The sequence below is a fragment of the Parasteatoda tepidariorum genome, chromosome 1, assembly GCF_982258835.1.
Source record: "Parasteatoda tepidariorum strain Cologne lab strain chromosome 1, Ptep-v5.0, whole genome shotgun sequence".
In the NCBI taxonomy this organism is placed as follows: domain Eukaryota; kingdom Metazoa; phylum Arthropoda; class Arachnida; order Araneae; family Theridiidae; genus Parasteatoda; species Parasteatoda tepidariorum.
This window is the reverse complement of record NC_141755.1, coordinates 77,308,243-77,328,978: the sequence shown is the minus strand read 5'-3', so window position 1 is coordinate 77,328,978 and position 20,736 is coordinate 77,308,243. Positions and strand designations below refer to the sequence as shown.

General features: G+C 28.5%; 1 protein-coding gene across 4 annotated transcripts; it reads right to left on the bottom strand.

The window, feature by feature from the left end:
* Positions 1-1,464: 1,464 nt before the first annotated feature.
* ohgt (E3 ubiquitin ligase component cereblon) lies at positions 1,465-18,959 on the bottom strand. 4 transcript variants are annotated; one of them, XM_087167162.1, is made up of 10 exons: positions 18,415-18,959; positions 16,112-16,350; positions 11,112-11,206; positions 9,631-9,833; positions 8,493-8,657; positions 5,677-5,845; positions 4,526-4,591; positions 3,438-3,638; positions 2,549-2,742; positions 1,465-1,937 (listed from the first exon to the last, which is right to left on the bottom strand). In XM_087167162.1, exons 2-10 carry the CDS (start codon positions 16,188-16,190, stop codon positions 1,763-1,765), a joined length of 1,347 nt encoding a protein of 448 aa, XP_087023288.1. In that variant the 5' UTR covers positions 16,191-16,350; positions 18,415-18,959; the 3' UTR covers positions 1,465-1,762. The 4 variants fall into 4 exon arrangements, with proteins under 4 accessions (XP_087023288.1, XP_087023283.1, XP_087023293.1 ...); XM_087167157.1 differs by lacking the exon at positions 18,415-18,959 and adding an exon at positions 17,957-18,411 and having other exon boundaries at positions 16,112-17,574; XM_087167167.1 differs by lacking the exon at positions 18,415-18,959 and adding an exon at positions 17,957-18,225 and having other exon boundaries at positions 16,112-16,195.
* Between the last annotated feature and the right edge of the window lie 1,777 nt (positions 18,960-20,736).

Genomic DNA, 20,736 nt, shown 5'->3' with positions numbered 1-20,736 from the left:
AAACGCGTAAAATATTTCAATCACTTTTGTACTCTTAGTGGATAGTCGCCCAAATTCAGCAGTTCAAATATTTGCAATTTTAGAATTGTTAATTAAATCTTACAATAGAAATCAGGTGGGGAAAAAAATATGTGGATCCAAGAAATGTGGCAAGTCTGACCTTATCTTCATTAAATCAATTGAATAAAAAGGACACAAAAATTTTAAAGCTCTGACATTGTTAATTTTTCTAAACTCACATAGAAAATCTTAATTAGTCAATGATCCAAAGATCATTCTAGCCAGTCCTCTTGCCTCCTCTCATCCATTTAGTTTTGCTTTGCACAGATCTTGGAGCATGCATCTTTGCCAAGCAAGTGCAATGTAAGCAGATCTATCCCGTTTTAGATGAAGGATATGTTCAGAGCCACGATGGCTCAGGGGATAGAGCGTTCGCCATCCAATGAGGCGAACCATGATCGAATACCAGACGATACGAGTTACGCATCCGGCTTGCACCGACCACAGTGCTGACGTGAAATATCCTCAATGGTAGACGGATCATGGATTAGAGTCCCCTTGCTGTCAGTTTAACCGTGGGAGGTCCTCGTGGTGTAAATGCGGGTTAGCTCTATCAAAAAGTCCTCCACGAAGGCAAATTTCTCTCAATGCTCGATCCAGGAGTTCCCTCGTCTTCTGGATTGGGTTCAAAATTACAAGGCAACAGAGTTGAACATTAGTAGTCTTAAACCCATAAAATTGGGTCAGCTGTTCAACAACGGTTATATATTTTTAAAAAAAAGGATATGTCCAGTGGCCAAGGCAGTCTGGTTGGTAACGCACTGAGCCCATGTCCAAGAGGTCGTGGGTTTGATCTCCACGGGCTGAAGACTCACTGTGTTGTAAATGGTGACTGATGCACATTAAATCTGTCAAGTCACAAAGCCCTCTATGTTCCCATAAAAAATCATACCGCTGGGGGTACTGACCCAGGAGTTTCCGTCTCATGGATTGGTTCAAAATTACAAGGCAACGGAGTTGAACATTAGTAGTCGTAAACCCAAATTTAGGTTGGCTGTTCAATGACAGTTTTAAAATAAAATAAAAAGGATATGTCCAATCCATCTCCTCTTCAAAATTTCCTCATGAATGGGTGATAATTTTGCCTCTATTAATAGAGCTTTATTTAAAAAAGCATTAGTCCAGAAAATTTTTAAAATTATTCTTCAACATTTGTTCTGGAATGTTTCCAGTTTTTCCATTTCGGTTTTGTGGAGATTCCAACATTCAGCGCCATTCAAAAATATGGAACAAACAACAGCTTTAAAAGATTGCAGTACTGATCTATAAATACAACAGTGCACAAACTTTGACATCATTGGCTTTCCAAAAACCCTACACTTTAAAAGAAAAAACCTCATCTTCTTGTGGTATATTATTTTTAAAAGACAAACAAAATATTCTTAAAAAACAAAACAAAGTATATTGAAATAAATATATCACATTTATTTTCTTAATGATTATGCTACACAAGATATAAACAGTATGATAGAATAACACAATTCAAATGTGTAGTGATCAAAACAAAAATTCCAAATAACACTAAAATATCTTTTCCCATATTATTTACAAAAACTAATATACACAAATGATAATGACAAGCGTGAGACTCCCTTTTTGCATTGTTAGTGATACAGGTTTAAAGGATATACCACCTCTTCGAATGAAGTCAGCCTGTTTATTATTGATGATCGGCAAAGTCCATAAAACCTTTTTTGCATTATTAGTGATAGAGGTTTAAAGGATCTACCACCTCTTCAGATGAAGTCAGCCTGTTTATTATTGATGATCGACAAAGTCCATAAAACTTGGTGGGCTTAAAACTTTTGTCGGTAGCCGTAAACTTCCAACCCATATGACAATGACACTGTTCACACTCAACAATCGTCCATGCATAACTGGAAAAAATGTATAAGAATAAAAAATTATAAATGGAAATTTTAACAATAAAGAAGTACCTAGTGCCTGACAATATCAGATTTTACAGGGTGCATAGCCAAAGTATTCAACAAAAAATAAGCACCTTTAAAGCACTTTTCAAGCACTCAAAAAATATTTTTAAGCACTTTAAAAAAATATAATTAGGCAGGGTAGGAAAGTTTTTGACAATTGACGGTTTTATCCTGTTTTAACCGTCATGTCCAAAAAAAAACATTTCGGCATTGTTTTTGACAATTGTCAAAAATCATGAAATTATGAATCATGTGAAACAAACTGCGTTTTCATACGCTACGTTCTGGCAATATGCCGAAACAGATTGGGGTTGAATTAATTATGAAAACGTTGAATAAAACAATGCGAACTGTGTCTTTTTGCATAATTCGAAGCGAAAATTATAAATGGAAATTTTAACAATAAAGAAGTACCTAGTGCCTGACAATATCAAATTTTACAGGGCGTGTAGCCAAAGTATTCAACAAAAATTAAGCACCTTTTAAGCACTTTTTAAAAATGCTACGCACCCTGGTAAAAGGGGAAGAAACAGAAAGAAATTCAAGTTGTGACTCACCCAGGAAACCAGCTTTGTTCCGTAGATGGTCGACCAATCGTTTGCAGACCAGATGCATGTGAAACAGTTACAGCCTCATGGACATATCCATTGGGATTGACATAAGTGCCTTGCGGGCCTTGCAATGACATGCTGAATATGTCCTCCCTTTTTGCGATATCTTTCAGGCAATCCCTGCAGCTCAGGACTGAACACTAAACAGAAAAATTAGAAAGATTCACACAAATTAAATATTCCATATTAATTATTTTATTACATAACTGAGATTTTTAAGAAAAAGATTTTGAGGAAATATAAAAATTAAAAAAAATAACAATAATTAAAGCAACAACATTCATTGATAGTTTAAGTTAAATTGACAAGTGGTGAATATTTCTTTACCTCACACAATTTATTAAAGTTACATTAAAGTCACACAACTAAATACATTCAGCTTAACTTAGAATTCTATTAACACTACAAATATTTCATAAGGCATGTCCAGATTAAAAGTAAAGCATTAGGCAAATCTCAGTGAGTTAATGTGTTCCCAATAAGTGAGGGGCACCATTCTACAGGATCACTACGTAATTACAAAATAAACAGATAGGGCATTGCACATCAAGAGTAGCTAAGTCATTTCAGAAGCTTCAAAAAGCAAGTGCCCCATGACATGTTGAGTAACAAGTCTTACAGAGTATTTAATTTAATTTTTGAATTTAAAAAAAAATCATAATTCATAATAATCATAAAAAAATCATAACAATTTCACAATAAAAAATAAGTGTTGAGCCAGACAAGATTTCCTAGATTACATCTGCAGACATAAATCATTATTTTCGGGGGGGGGGGGGGGTGAAATCACTTCAGAAATTCAATATTTATAATTAAAAAGTAGTGAAAGACGTACAGTTTCCAGAATTTTGAGTTCAAGCCTCAATCTCTGAGTCACTTCATTTATTTTGATTAACTCCAAACGTTGAAAATCGTCTAAAGGAATGTTGGCCGCAACCCAGTAGGAAAACTCGATAGGATTATTGGGCAAGTTGATTCCTCTAAGAGCTCGATTCCAACTTTCAAGCAAAGATCTAATTTTCTTCATAATTACTTGCTGTAAAATAAAAATGAGTTAAAAATTAGGTTTCCCATGCACAACATTTTGTTTAATTATGTACGAAACTTTGAAAAAAGTTCATAGTTTAAAATTTCATAGAATTTCTAACAAATTTTTCATTTAATATTTTGTAACATTCTTACAAAGTAGTTTTTTTTAAAGTAAATTATAAATTGCTGAATGAAAATTTAAAACGTATTATAAAAAATAATAATTCTTTAATCCATTATAACATGCTTAACAAGGCTTCACAGTTTTTCATAACTAGCTAAAATTCATAAATTGGCAACAAAAAAATAATACATATTTTCAATAAAAAATATTTTATTTTATAGCATAAGAACCAAAAAAAAAATTAATAAAATAGATATTTTAATTTTTCTTTTCCTTAAACAAGTATTATAAAAATTATCACTAATATGCTTTTAAAATTTAACAGTGTTTAAAAGTGATTTAAATAATGTTGATTGATTGTGAAAAAAAAGAAGTTTCACAACATTTTGATTTTATTTTCTTTAGAATAAATTTTTACAAAATAAAAAGAAACTAAAACTATTTTTTCAAACAATAAAATTTTAGCATAAGAATCTTAAAAATTAAATATTCAATATGTCATTGCTACATTTTTTAAGAATTACTAAAAATAATTCATATTTTCATTTATTATTTTTAAAAAATAAATTTAATTTAATAAGAGTTCAGTTAAATACAATTTATAGAATTAAAGATAAAAAGAAAATTCTTTTTTTTTCTGTGAGCCTAAATGATAAAGAAACATTAAAGAATCAACAAATTATTATTTAACATTTTTTAGAAATGGGTTTACTAAACAGGTAGACTTGAATAATAAAATTAAAACAAAGGAGGTTTGAATAGATACTTACCGCATCATACATTTTGTAAACAAATTCTGGAAAAGGTGTGTAATTTGCAAAATCATACTTATTATTCTGAAAACAAAACATCACATTAAAAGTGGTCAATAAGAACACTATTACCTAAATGAAATATAGTAAAGCATGAGAATAAATGAAAAAGAATAGAGATGTATTGGGCACCTGGCATACACACACAAACAGATTTTCATCACAGCGTTATTATCCGATAATTAAAGAGTTTCATAAAAGGAAACTGGACTCAACTTTTTAATCTCAACATCTGGTGCCGAGTACCTAGGCAATTTTATTAAAAAAAAAAAAAAAAAAAACAACTTTTAAGCACTTTTCAAGCACTCAAAAAATATTTTTAAGCACTTTTAAAAAATATCATAATCAGGCAGGGTTGGAAAGTTTTTGGCAATTGACGGTTTTATCTTGCTTGATCCATCATGTCAAAAAAAAAAAAAAAACTTTTGTCATAGTTTTTGGCAATTGTCAAAAATCATGAAATTTTGAATCATGCAAAACAAATGGCGTTTTCATACGCTATGGGCTGACAATACGTCGAAATAGATTGGGGTTGAATTAATTGTGAAAACGTTGAATAGAACAATGTGAACTGTGTCTTTTTGCAATAATTCAAAGCAAAAATCAACATGGTAAAGGAAAAATCTAATTTCGAAAAAGGGAAAATTAAGCACTTTTTAAAAACACCTAATGAAAAAAGCACTTTTAAGGGCTTTTAAAAAACGAAAATAAGCACCTTTAAGCATTTTTTATAAACGCTACGCACTCTGTTACAGGGTAATACTCATTTATGATTGACACAACCACGTTCAGAATTATAGTAACCTTTAAACTATTAATATTTACAATTTTGGAAATTCATGTATTCTCCCAGTTTCTTAATAATCAAGCTGAAACAACTGTTCAGGCACAACACCTTTTATAATGTTACTTTCTAATTCAGAATTTTCTTTTTTGAAATCATATAGCAGATTTTAAGTTAAGAGAAAAGTTGCCAAGAAAGTAATGTAATTTAAGTAAATCAAGATTTGAAAAGTTGTTAATGCTATTCTTTTACATAACTCCAAATAATTTTTTATCCAAATCAAACCCATCAGAACACACAAGTAAAAGATTAAAAAATTACTTACTTTAAAAGGTGTTCGGTGTACAAGAGGGCAACTGTATGGTGTTTCCTTTCTAGACAGATAATTAACGGATGAAGTGGTTTTAAATTTATCTAAACTATTCAGTCTTGAGCCTTCTCCAATATTGCTCAAGCTAAGTTCAGGTAAAATACGCACTTTTCCAATAATAACCCTGAAAAAATAATCAACAGTGAGTTTTCATTGAGTTATATGCATAACAATAATTTGAAACAAATTATGTTTGGAATTTTGAATAGATGCAATTTAAATACAGCATTTAAAAAAAGGAACATAAAACTACTTTAATGTTAACAAAAATATTTTGTTTGATACCTTATTTCAGTCTAACTAAGAATTCATTTTTCAGAAAAAGAAACTTTTTTTTGGCTTCAATTTTTATTCCATTAAATGCTAGTTAAAATTCGAACAATGAAAAAAATCAGATGAAATGTAAAGTAAAATAAAACATTCTACCCTGTATAATAAATATAAAAACGAAAAAATAAATAAATGCATCTTCATTTTTATATTCCATTTTATTTATAATAGTCGCATACCAATGCACAAAACTTTTTAAATGCCCTATCATATTTTTTCGACTAATAAAACTAGCATTTTGTAGACGAACACTTATATCACAGACTAACAAGCCCTTTTGAGGGTTCGAGGATAGTGCTACTGATCTAAAATTAGAACAGTGCAAAAACATAATGTGCTTTCCTGTGGCGTAAGCAAATTGCTTCACCAACAAAGAAATGATAAAAAAATAATAATAATCATTATTTTGCATTAGATAAAATATTTAATAATGTTTAGTTGGTTCCTGTGATCAGCAAATATTAAAATAGATTTTTGGTTTGATTTTAGAAGGCTGCAGATGAAGCCTTAAATCAAGAGTTTCTGGCAAAATGCAACAAGTTGATTGTGAGTCAATGAGCCTGGCAAAGTTGCAACTTTTCTTCAACAAGCTCAGTGTGCGTGCACGTAATTCAACCAACAAGTAAAATTAAAATTATTGGTGCTGCCGTATGATTCAGACATCAGTACGTTGAAATGGATTGTGGATGAATGACACTGTTGTGAAAACAACACTTTTTACGTAATTCCTACCCACATCATGACAAAGAGAAAAATCTCTTTTGGGAAAAAGAAAATTTAACTTATTTTTCATACAAACACTGAATGAAAAATAATCATCTTTAAGGGTTTTTAAAAAGTGAAAGCCTAAAACAATCACCTTTAGACACTACCTTATAAAATGCTACGCTCTTTGAATTACTAATCAAACAATGTATTTTTATAAATTATAAGTTATATTTACATGTATATCAGATAAAAATGAACAAAAACATCAAAATCTAGAATTAAAATTCCTTTTTTAATAAATTTCGAAACAAAATTTTTTTAATAAAAAAAAATCATAAACATGTAGCAAAGGGAAAAAAAATCCCATTCTGAAAAAAAAAAAGCTTGCATAAATTTTTTTTAAAAAATATTTCCCTTAAAAGCAATACATTGAATTGAACATACATTTTAATGGAACAAATCTGAAACAGAATATATGTTCCAAAATACCAACAACCAGGTTATCCCAAATATAGAGCCAATTTTACCATTTTTGAAACCTAGTTAAATAGTTTAATAAAAACAAATCTAACTTTAAAACACTTACATACAAAAAACTTTTCTTTTGCAGAAAAGAGTGGTATGAATTAAATAACCTATAACTGTTTCTACAAAGCTTGTATAAGACTTCTTTAATTTCATTTAGAATATATATTATGGGTATTAACATTATAAAAAAAATCCTCTAATATCCAAGATATATTTTTTTAATGTGAAAAAAATAGCTTTGATAATTTCCTAAAACTACAAAAGGTAATTGATTAAAAATTTATATAAATATTTTTTCTTACCATAAAAAAATAAAATTGAGTATGTATGCAATTTGCACTTAAGCAATCAGGCAATTAAGAACTAACTTGTATGGCATAAAAATACCAAAATAATAATAATAATACAGTCGAACTTCTATGTAATGAACTTCTCTATTTTGTGATTTTTTTCAAGGAACCAAGAACATTTTGAAAATTTCTTCATAAGATAACTTCCAAATTGCGAAGTGAATTTTCTTATATACGATTTCTTATATATAATATTTTACGAACTTTTCTTTGAACCACTTTTTCCCTATTTCCCAAAATATTTCAGAACATTTCAAACTTGTTAATGCATTTTATGTAGGAAATTACCTTGAATTGTTTTTTGCAGCCACTTTGCTTTAAGAGAAAGCAGCAAAATCCCTTTACTTTTTTGTTATTAGTAGCAAATTTAGCTTTTATTAGTTAAAAATGTATGTAGAATGATAATGTAATGCTGGATAATGTTTTGTTCTATTCTTAATTTTCATGCAGATAATAATTTACAATTGCTATTTTAATTATGTCTAGTGTTTATGAATTTAAAACCTGTTTTGTGTTGCTTAAGTATTTCAAATGGTGATTTTCTATTTAACGAACTTTCCGTATAGCGAACTTTTTATTGAGATTTAGCGACTTCGTTAAACAGAGGTTCGACTGTACTCATAAAATATAAAATGAACAACACATTCTGATAATTTAAAATTGTTCACCTATTAAAATGTAAATACTTTGATTTTTAACTATTAACTATAATCATATCAGAAATGTGAAGGCTGAGATAGTGTTTTCTTCAAAAATTCTTAATTATTATGGATTACTATTGCAAACATTTCATTTTCCATCAATACAAAATAAATTACTTTAAAAAAGCTTTACCATATTAAGATGACAACCTACCCATCTGACTGTCTCCTAGAGTCTAGAACTTCAAATCTTTGTCTCCCTTCAGCTTTTATACGAAGCCCAGTTCTTCCATAACTTCCTTCTTCATCTCGGTATGAACGAATTTCAGCAGTTGTTCCGACACCAGCCAACACACTACTGTATGTTCTACCTGAAAATCTAAGCACAAGGTAATTCAAACATTATGAAAACATAAAACAGTAAAGTTAAAAACTCCGTCCTTGTTAATTTAAATCTTGTTTCTATTTCTTACACAGGGTGCATAGCCAAATTATTCAACAAAAAATAAGCACCTTTAAGCACTTTTCAAGCACTCAAATAATATTTTTAAGCACTTAAAAAAATATCATAATTAAGCAGGTTTGGAAAGTTTTTGACAATTGACGGTTTTATCTGGTTTTAACCGTAATGTCAAAAAAAATTTTCTTTTGGCATTGGTTTTGACAATTGTCAAAATTTTTGAATTATGTAAATCGAATGACCTATCATATGCTACGAACTGACGATGGACCAAAATAGATTGGGGTTAAATTAATTGTGAAAACCTTGAATAGAACAATGTGAACAGGGTTTTTCTGCATAATTCGCAGCGAAAATCAACATGGTAAAGGAAAAATCTCAATTTGGAAAAGGTAAAATTAAGCACTTTTTAAAAACACAATGAAAAAAGCACCTTTAAGGGCTTTTAAAAAACGAAGATCGAAAATAAGCACCTTTAAGTACTTTTAAAAACGCTACACACCCTATTACATCAATAGCATTCCCCTCTATGCAATTTAAAAATCAATTTTACAATTGGACTGTCACCATTCAAACAATATCAGTTTTAAAACTGATACATTGAAATAATAATTTAAAAACAGGACTCAAAATCAGTACTTTAATTGAGAAGGAATGTCGAAATGGACAGTATTTATGCTTACATTCGATGTTATTATTCAAAAGTGTCTTTTTTATTCAATATTTATTTGCTTTTATATATAATTTTCATATTTGTTTGTTTTTATGTTTCAGGCTTATGACTGTACCCATGCGAGATATTTCAGTTCTTTATTGCCAATACAAAAAAGAAATAATATATAGATAAATATAATATAGAATGTATAAAAAAAGTACACAAAAGTAATTTTACCTAGAATTTATTAATCCAAATGTCCGATCAGAATTGATAACATGGATCATCATTTCTATAGTAGAAGGATTGAAGAGTTGAAGTGGCAATGTTTGACCAGGTATGAGTACAACTCCTGGTAAAGCCAGGAGAGGAATAGTTTGACAACTGTCATCATCTAAAACAGTACGACCACTTAACTCTTCCAAATCTGTTCCAAGGTACTAAAACAAAACAATAAATATTGAAACTAAAACAACACAACAAACTAAAGTGTAAAACATGGAATGCCTGATTTTAGAACAAGTACTTATTTATGAATTAATTTTTCCCAGATTATGGTGAATTAATGTACGTACTCAACAACTGTCGTCATCTAAAACAGTATGACCACTTAACTCTTCCAAATCTGTTCCAAGGTAATAAAAAACAAAACAATAAATATTAAAACTAAAATAATATAACACAAACTAAAGTGAGATATGGAATGCCTAATTCTAGAATGAGTACTTATTTATGAATTTAATTTTTCCCAGATAATGGTCAAATAATGTACAAACTCATATTCAATTAATCAAAACCCTTGTGAAAATGGTTTTTCAACGGTTAGCATATTTTCAATTGATAAGTAATTGAGTGACTACAATTAATTTATTAAAAATAACCCAAATATTTCAAAATTAAACGTTATATTACAGGGTGCGTAGACAATTATTCAACAAAAAATAAGCACATTTTAATCACTTTTCAAGCACTCAAAATATATTTTCAAGCATTTTAAAAAATATATCATAACTAGGCAAGGTTGGAAAGTTTTTGTCAATTAACAGTTTTATCTTGTTTTAACCGTCTCGTCAGAAGAAAAAAAAAAACCTTATGGCATTGTTTTTGATAATTGTCAAAAATCATGAAATTTTGAATCATGTAAAACGAATGGCCTTTTCATATGCTACGGGCTTATAATATGCCGAAATATATAGCGGTTGAATTAATTGAAAAAACGTTGAATGGAACAATGTGAACTGCGTCATTTTGCATAATACGTAGCGAAAATCACCAGGGTAAAAAAAAATCTCATTTTGAAAAAGGGAAAATTAAGCACTTTTCAAAAACACTCCATGAAAAAAAAGCACCTTTAAGGGCTTTTAAATAATGAAAATCGAAAATAAGCACCTTTAAGGACTTTTTAAAAATGCTACGCACCCTGAATATTTATTATAGTGAAACCCGCCTATAACAGGCATAAGAATGTGAATTGTCTTTCTCAATGTCTTCTCTTTTATCTAGTCTCTTCCTTTTCGTCCAAATTTTTCCAGTGTCTTGGAAGAAATAGGTTTCTTGCAGATGAAATGCCAACCCTTCTTGTGGGAGATGTAAAAATAGTTGACGGGATTAGCACACGGCCAGCCGAAAAATACATTTTATGCATTTGATAAGTAAGAAATATATAAACCAGCAACTAAAAGAGAATTAAATTTTAAGAAATCAAAAGAATATCTTACAGAATGTAAAGCAGGTAGAGATGTGTCATAAGAGACATTAGGTCCAGGCTGTCTTGGTGTTTCTGTTGAAGAATGACCTCCCCCTTCACTACAATCTAAATAAACGAAGAAGAAAAATTAAGATCTAGTGGAAAAATCTTCATTTACAAAACTTTAGATTGTTGATAAGCTTACCTATTACATTACAAAGAATAATATAATTTTGAATGATATACTACCATGAGTTTTAATTTTAAGGAAACTTATTCATAATACTTTTTTTACAGTGTACAAAAGGTATTATGAATAAGTTTTACAGTACAGGAGTGTGTACAGTGTACTTTTTTTACGGTGTACTTGACTGCTTCACTGATCTATTCCCAAAATTATGAGTAGTACAGATAATATTGTTTGTATAGTTCTATCTAGCAACGATATCAAATTCGCTGATCAATGGCTGTCACTAACCGAATTCCTACATTTGAGATTTTTGTTTACACCAGTTTGAGTGTATATGCAATCTGTAAACAAACTGTGCAGAAAATTTTCAGGGCCTAATATTTCCTCTGAACAAAGTTTAAAATTTTCCAAAAATTTTATTTTTTTGTTAGCACAAATAACTCTTTTAAAAATATTTTTGGAATGTAAAGCTTTTATAATAAAAAAAAACACAATTATTGAATAAACGAGTACATGCGTTAAAAATAATAGAAATCAAAATATAAACTGAAATAGTAATTAATTTATTAAATTAAATTTAAGATCCCTAAGATCATAAACTTAAGAAATTAAAACTACTAAATACACAAGTTGACATATAATAGTTTTTTAATAAGGAAAAACTCTGCAAATTTTTAAAAATTTTAAAAAATAAAAAAAAAATTTAGCAATTTTTTTAGACCAAAAATTTTCTGATAGCTGCCTGAATTACTTCCAAAACCTTGCTCATGCCATCAAACATATTCTGGTCCCCTGCATATAAGCATTAACAGCAAATATAAAGAATAAAAAATAAATTTTATAATTATAAGTTGAGATCAGACATTTATTGGCAACCACTTTAGTTTTACTTTATCCAAAAAATCTGTCTTAATTGTGGCATAAAATAATTAAAATCAATGTTTAAATTGATAATAATTCATACCTCATAGTTATAATATAAACTGAATAGTTAACATACTGATCTTTAAGTACTAAGAGTACCACGTTTTGAGAAAAACCAATAGTTTCAATACTTCTAGTTATGTTTTTTATCCATGATATATAACGTAAAGCATAATTATAGTAGTACATAGTACATATATAATAAAAATTTTGTGTATGAATTAAGATCTAATAAAATCCCCCCCAATTACAAAAAAGCAACTTGCCTCAGGATTTTGACAGTTTTTGTCAGATTTCAACAGTTTTTGACACTTATCGACGGGTTTCTGATGTATCATGTCGAAAACCAGTTCTTGACATCAGAAACCCAGCATGGATTTAAATAGAACTGTCACTTGTTGCTTTTTTTTTGCCTGTTTCAACTGTGATTGTCCTACATCCATCGTCATGTTAAGTTTTTATGTACTGTATTGTATTTCTCAATAAATATATGTTTTAAGTCATTGTAAGAATCTGAAATTCTAAGTAATATAAAGTTATTGCCAGTGTCCAGTAGATGGAAGGATTTCTCATGGTCAATGTGTGTTGTCAGCAAGAAATGTTATTATTTTCCTGCTTTTGGAAAGAGTGTGTGCCATGCCAACGGACCACTTACAGTATGTATGTCACATGCTACATCCAAATTATAAAACATTTTATTGAAAGATCCCATTATTTTTAATAGTATTAACAGATTTGGTTTCGCAGATTTAGTTCCCAGCTTAATTGATTTAAAATTTAAATCTAATAATTTTGCGCAAGTACCATTGCAACTCAATCAACAATTTTGTGTTGTAAATTCTTATTTGAATTTTGGTTAATTAAACTTGTTGAATGATTCTCACTCAAGAGTTTATTAAATAATATCATGAAGCGTTCTAAATAGTAATGTTTTTAAAAAATTTTGATTATTATTTTAATTGCATACGTTGACTATATGCAGATTTACATGAAAATCATTATAAAAAGTAAATATAACTTATTTACTGTTTAATAATTGTAAAATTGTTAATAAATAATAATTAATACAAAGAGATAAAGAAATAATTTGTAGGTAAACTATAATAAACTATATGTTAATAAAAGTAAAATAATCTTGAATTTCACAAGAAAAAACTGAATCATGCTATGTGAATTTTTCCTTCTAATGTAATGTAAATTTCCTTCTAATGTTCTGGTCAACAATTTTATATTATTCATATATATATAAAGATGTTTATGGATAACCAATAGTTAGTTTTCATTAAACTACTCTACACTTGAAGCATTAGTATAGAAACAAAATTTCTTGATTTCTACCCCTCTTAAACACAGAGTGTAAGTAAAAAAAAATTTTTTTTTAAAGAAAAAAAGGTTTCAAATTTTTGTTTTAGTGGTACTACTCTTTCTAACACTCAGCTTGTTCATGATAAAATCCTACTAAAATGCAAAATTCTAATAAAATTTATAGAAACAAAAATCATATTAACAATATTTTACCCAGTAAGGTTGAAAAAGTCAATGATAACAGTAACAACTAAAACTATTTTTATGCTTGCAAAATTGGATAAAGCAATTAAGTGCCACAAAATAATAATATACAATATAAATAACAAAATGTTTAACACGAATTGTTTTTCTTCGTTGTTGTAAATCTATTTTTAAACAATTTTAACTTGAAAAATTACACAACAAAATAAGTAACAGACAAGTTTCACTGCATATTTTTTAACTATGTTTTCTAAGAGAAATTTTTTTTTTTTCATAAAACCTTATGAAAATAAGTCAAATCACTTTCAGAAAACAGAGTAAGTTTTGATATAAAATGCGGTTTCAGTTCTGTTTGCTTGTGCATGTTGAAAAGTGGTTGAAATTTTAATTGACAACTAATTTTACTTGCACTATTAGGGAAATAGTTGTAAATTACATTGGCATCAAGCATCCAATACCAATAAAAATATTTAGTCAAATTGATTAAAAATTTTTTATGAAGATTATAAATTTTTTTGCAATAAATTCTGTTGTAACGGTTGAAAGAGGACTAAAACTTCAATTACCATCCAACACACAGCTCAAGTTAAAACCCAAGCTCTCTAGCGAGGCTGAAAAGAGAACAAACTCTTTTCGACAATAAAATAACAATAAATTCAAGGACTACTATTATATAATTATTAGTGATCTCACATTTCAATGAGGATATTTCAGTATTTATGATCTGTTGCGCCAACTACAATCGCCAAGGCGCCAAATAGATTTTAAACTTGCAAATTTTTGTAGAAAAAAACATGTAGATGTTTGCCTGGGGGTTGGCTACGAGTTATACATTTTGAGTTAGTCCCTTTCTGTGATGTTTTTTTTTAAGTTTCTGCCGGAAGCTGCCAAGACTTGGCGATTATTCTGCCACAGATCAGGATACAGAAATCTCCCCTTTCAACGATCAACGTATAAGAATAGTATGTTGATTCAGTTTTTTATTTTCAGTTTCATATTTTGGTCCCTGTAATCATCACAAAATAGCATATTTCATCATAATTGTGAACATTACATATTCTTTGCTATGCAAAAATTCATTAAATTTTTTTTTTTAAAAAAAGCTTACTAAATACATGTAAATGGACCAGTGAACATGTGTATGGGCTAGTTATTTCCTCTAATTACTGGTTCCTTAAAAAAATATTATAATTGCTATTCCTGATCAGTGTGCCACATCCTATACATAGGAAAGAGATACCTAGAGAGGAACTTATTTAGGTGCAAGACCAACTAAAAATTGCAAGAAGCAAGATCCAGACAATAGCGTTGACGGTCGTATTTGAAGGAAAGCGATCTATTTATTTCGGATCGTTTGATTTTATTTTTATATTCGACAGGGTTGCCGCTCTAATATGGAAGAAAAAAAATTCCCTGTGTTTTCCTTATAGAGGACATATTTCAATATCGTGATTTGTGGCAGAATAATCGCTAAGTCTTGGAAACTACCGCGCAGTGCTCCGCGAGAAACTAGAAAAAAAAAAAAAACAACACAGAGAGGGACCAACTCTAGAGGTATAACTCGTAGCTATCCCCAGGCAAACATCTGCATGTTTTTTTTTTTAAATTTGCAAGTTTCAAATCTATTTGGCAGTTGTAGTTGGTGAGACATATCACAATACGGAAATATCCCCGTAGATATTATACACAATATATTAAGAGGAAATACACTATCACTGCGCTTTTGTGTGAGCTATATTGTACTTTTTAAATTGCATGTTTTAAATCTGTTTGGTATCTTGGCGATTGTAGTTAGCGCGACAGATCACGATTTGGAAATATCCCCCAATATTTCAAATAAAAAAGGAACAAAATTATATGACAGCTCTCGAATCTTTAAATCTATGTTACAAAAGTGCTTAATCCAATTTTGAAATAAAAATGCAATAAGCCTCTACAAGTTTACGGCTAAAAACTGAAAAGCTACTTTCAATGAATTGTTATCAAAACATTCCTTGTAAAAAGAAAAACATAAAATGAGACAAATATAACGTACCTTTTTTCTTTTTGAGCAGTTTTAGGAGGAATTTAGCCATAAGTCTTTACAAAAAGCACATTTACACAGTTCACAGTCACGTCAATATATAGTTACACAAAAGTTCGTATAACAGCCAGAAGAGCAAAAGATGAAACTTGAATGTCAAAACGAAATCTTCAAAGAACTTGTAGGTATCACAACAAAGTTATTTCAGTTTATGTTTTCTGGTCTAAATTAGGTGCACAAACTTAATAATCTTTTAACGAAAAATTTAAATGCTAAGTACAATAATACGCAGTCGAGTTAAACAGTTATAAAGGAATTACCATAAAAAAGTTAATTAGCATAATTCAGGTCTTGAACAAAAAAGCAAAATAACTTGACATATTACCTGAAGAATTGTCAGATGATTCTTCGTCTTCATCCAAATCACGTTCAATACGTAAATCAATCAAATCGTCCATGTCCATGTTTACTAATAGAAAACAAAACAAAACAAGTAACAAAATATTTAGAACCGATTGTAGTTTTGGACCTGGTAAAACTTTAAAGCTTGAAAAAAAATTTTCAGGTTACAATTATATGTCCACAGGTTAATTTTAAGAACGGCAACGTTTGACACGCTGTGGACTGAATCAATACCTCCTAGATTGAAGAAAGCCAAAGGACGGAAAACGATGACTCATACAGTTAGGCCCAGATTTGCTGATCACTTCTGACGAAGCTTCTCTTTTTCCCTTCTGTTTCTCGACACTTTTTCGTTACTCTTCTACTAATTTTTTACTTTCTACAAATTATTATTATTATTTTTTTTGTCTAGATTAAATGTTCTTAAATTGTGTAAAAATGCTTAATATATTTATTTGTTTTCAGAAATGATTAACAATAAATCAATTCTAACAAAAATAACTGTTGTGTGAATGAAAAAAAATATATTTTTAAGCATTAAATATCAGTTTTATTTTATAAATTGGAAAATTTTATCTAACTTTTTGTTATAAAATGTATGGATTAAAAACAAAGAAATATATTTTTAAAGGGATTTTACACATTTATTATTATTATAGTTTTGACATAAAACTAAGAAAGGGGTCTAATTTTTATAATATGATACTTACATTTTTAGTAGATGATTATTTTGGATTTTAATGATTATGTTTTGCATGTTATTAGAACTAGAGCATACGAAATAAAATAGAAATTGTTTATAAACAATGACATAAAATGAGCTTAAAAAAATTTAGAAAATCAAATGCAGTCTTCAAACAAGGTTTAGATAGTAAAAAAAAACATATCAAAAGCATGATTATAATTTGTATTTTTTTCCTGTGGAAGTGTGATTGTTAGAAGTGATAAACTAAAATTAAAGTAAGCAACCTTAGATAACAAATATTTTATTAAATAGCAAATTCAAAAAACGATAAATAAAATGTAAACACAAATTTTACTGAAATATGTTAAAACTTTCAGTAACATTTAAAAAAGTATAATTTTTACCATCACACTGATAAACTAAAATAAAGTAAGCAACCGTAGATAACAAATATTTTATTAAATAGCAAATTCAAAAAACGATAAATAAAATGTAAACACAAATTTTACTGAAATATGTTAAAACTTTCAGTAACATTTAAAAAAGTATAATTTTTACCATCACACTGATAAACTAAAATAAAGTAAGCAACCGTAGATAACAAATATTTTATTAAATAGCAAATTCAAAAAACGATAAATAAAATGTAAACACAAATTTTACTGATATATGTTTAACTTTCAGTAGCATTTAAAAATAATTCTAATGTCATTTAATATCTCTTTTCTAATGTCATTTTCCTTGAAATGCATCTCACATACCTATAACAAAATGAATACAATATTTAAATGTGCATTTAAAATAAATAGTACATACTATATTCATGTATGAAAAATTAATAGATTTTTGTAGAAAAATTAATAGATTTAAATTTCATAATCAAATAAATTACAATATATTATGGTCAAACAAAAATGTTTAAAGTTTGAGCAAAAATTTAATAAAATACTAAAATTATTAATATTTTTATAAAATAAAACTCTATAAAAATAACTATATATTACAATAGTTTGCGATATGATTGATAAGAACAACTTAATTATTATAAATAATTTATCCACAATTTAAAATAATTTACTCTTAGTAAAAATATAATAAAGAAGCATAATTAAATTTTTAAAAATAAGAACAAATATTACTCACTTTAGAATTCTTTGCAACTTCAAAATCTCTTGGCATGGCGGCAAGCCATTTCTTACGTATTGGGAAATCCAAAATTTAATGCTTTTGTACCATCAACTTTGTAAAATCCTCTGCAGTTTGGTACACAGCACTCATTGGCAATTATCCATAACACTAAGAATTAAATTAATGCTGACATTTACAACATTTGTTGAATAAATATAAATTTTACGAAGAACGTTGACACCAGAACACACACGGTTGTTTACAAATTCAAATCAAAAATATTCGCCAATTGGCTGAATGCCGACACAGGTTATAATACTTGAGAATATCGCCAATGGCTCGTTTGATCAGATTCGGAGTTTTTCGTAAAAATAGCTACCCTGACTGGTTTCCCTCTGGGCCTAACTCTACTACGTCATCATCGCCTATAGTAACCCGTCGTGAGGCTTGATTCCTTTCTAGGAGGTATTGACTGAATACACAACAAACAATTTAGAAACGAGCTCTTTCTCTAACGGTTAGATTATTACTAAAAAAAAAAAAAAGATATTTTGATTGAAGATTAAAAAGTTAAAAATACTTTTTGATCTATTAATATTAATAAACCTTTTACTATTAAAATATAGAAATAAAAAAAAAATCCTTCTAAACGAACTATTACATATAGTGACATCTATCGGAAAATTTTTTAACTATTTACAAATTAACCTTCCTGAAACTTGTTTATCTATATTAATTATTATCATTTTTATCATCTTCAAATCAGCGCAAAATGAATCAACTTAAGTTGTTTTGTTTGTAAACACGATAACTACATGCTCACTTAGCTACAAAGCAAATCTTACAACTCAAACGTGGTGATTTTCATTCACAATTAAAATCAGTGAACAAAATAATTTAATCTTTGATTTCGAATCTTTCCTAGAACTCCTAGAATTTTGGATAAGTACCAGAAGATAATAAATCGCATGTGACAGTGACTAAAAAAAAGGCAGTGTCTATTACACCGACTATCGGTAAGATAGCCTCAGAGCTATCGCGCCGACGTTGACAACAGCGCCACTTTACAGAAACTAATTCATCGGTACAATAGCTATAAGTTATGCTTTTCTACCTGTGTATGTGAAATTGGTAATGGGTTGTCATTTGTTTGATGGGTTATCATTGTTTCACCAACAACAAAAAATAAAATAACATTATTTCTTTTTTCCTTAAAGCGTATAAAAATTTTCATAGAATTTTTAAAAACTAAATTATTTATTAACATTATATTGGATTTATTTAAATATATTAATTGTTTCTTTCGACTAATTTATATTTTAATTAATAATTTAAATAAAGTTTTTACTAAAGTACAAATAAAGGTGTCTTTTCCTACTTTTTTTCTGGTGAAGTATATCTATTTTTTATTTATCATTTATTTCAAAGGGTACCAAAATTTTCGAAATTATTATTTTTCTTTTAATTTATAAATTTTTTGAGACAGTTTTAGGGGCGATAGCTATTACGGTTATTTAAATAAATTATATTAAACTTAATTGTCTGGTTGAAAAATATTTTTTAATAATAATATTTCATAATTATAATTTAAATTCAACTGTTTTTATAATAATACACTACATAAAGTGACAGAGGAATTAATGGTATACCATTAAAATATATGAAAATATGTTTTGCGATACAGCTTTTTATAATACATCTAGCATTTGAACATAATATATTAATAGTTATTTATTTTTGTAAAGAATTGTTGGGACTGCGAGAGAAAACATTTTGCCTTTTAAATTATTAATGTTATTAACTTCATATTGATCAAATATATTTTATGTAATTTATTTTCGGTGGTTGACTTATAAATTAAATGAAGATTAAATAACTTTTTTCAATAAATTATGTATCCAATAACGAGGATTTAATGGCAAAAAAATTTAATTTTTGTCTTATTTAACTATCAAAAGTAATTAATTTTGCTTAGTCATTTAATTCCAAAATTCTTAGTGAATGACGGATTCCAATGACAAAATCCAACCCATCGTCCAAGGAAACCTCTCACTTGGTTTTATAATGCAAAAATGCAGAGTGGGAGCTCCATCCAAAGACAGATACTTTGAAACCGTGTTTTAGGAATCTATATCTACACTCAACATTTTGTCTTCAGATTAATGTTTTTAAATTTAAAATGATGGGGAAATCATTGGCAATATTTAAAGTGTGCATTCACATTTATAATGCTTGGGCCCAACGTTCTTACTTACTTGCGTTAAAAATAGCTATTTTAGGCTCGATATATCTGTAATGAGTAGAGCAGCGAACACTTCACGTTAATGAAATATTACCTTTACAATTGTCAAAAAATACACTTTAGGCAGCTCCAGAATAACTTGAAGTGTTAAAATGAAGCACCTAAGGTTGTTGAACAAATAGTTCCATAGCTAGGTGTAAAGAATTATATTTCAGGTTGATAAGTAATAACCTAAGGTTGAAAAAGAAACACCTTAAAGTAGTAAATATCTACCTCTCCTCAAATGTAAGATAAAACACCTCAGGTTGTTACATATACCTCTGGAGGTATATTTGAGGTAAATTTTGAGATATTCATTTGAACCCTTTTCAACCTAATGACATATTTAAATATTAATTTCATTTTTACCTTTGAAAAATACCTCAATTTATCCTTAAGGGCACTCTAAATAACTTTTGATCTAATGATCAGAGACCTTCACGCTTAGGGCTCAATCTTAATGGTTCAAGAGATGGGTGACCACAAATATGCTAATTAATTAGAGTCGACGATA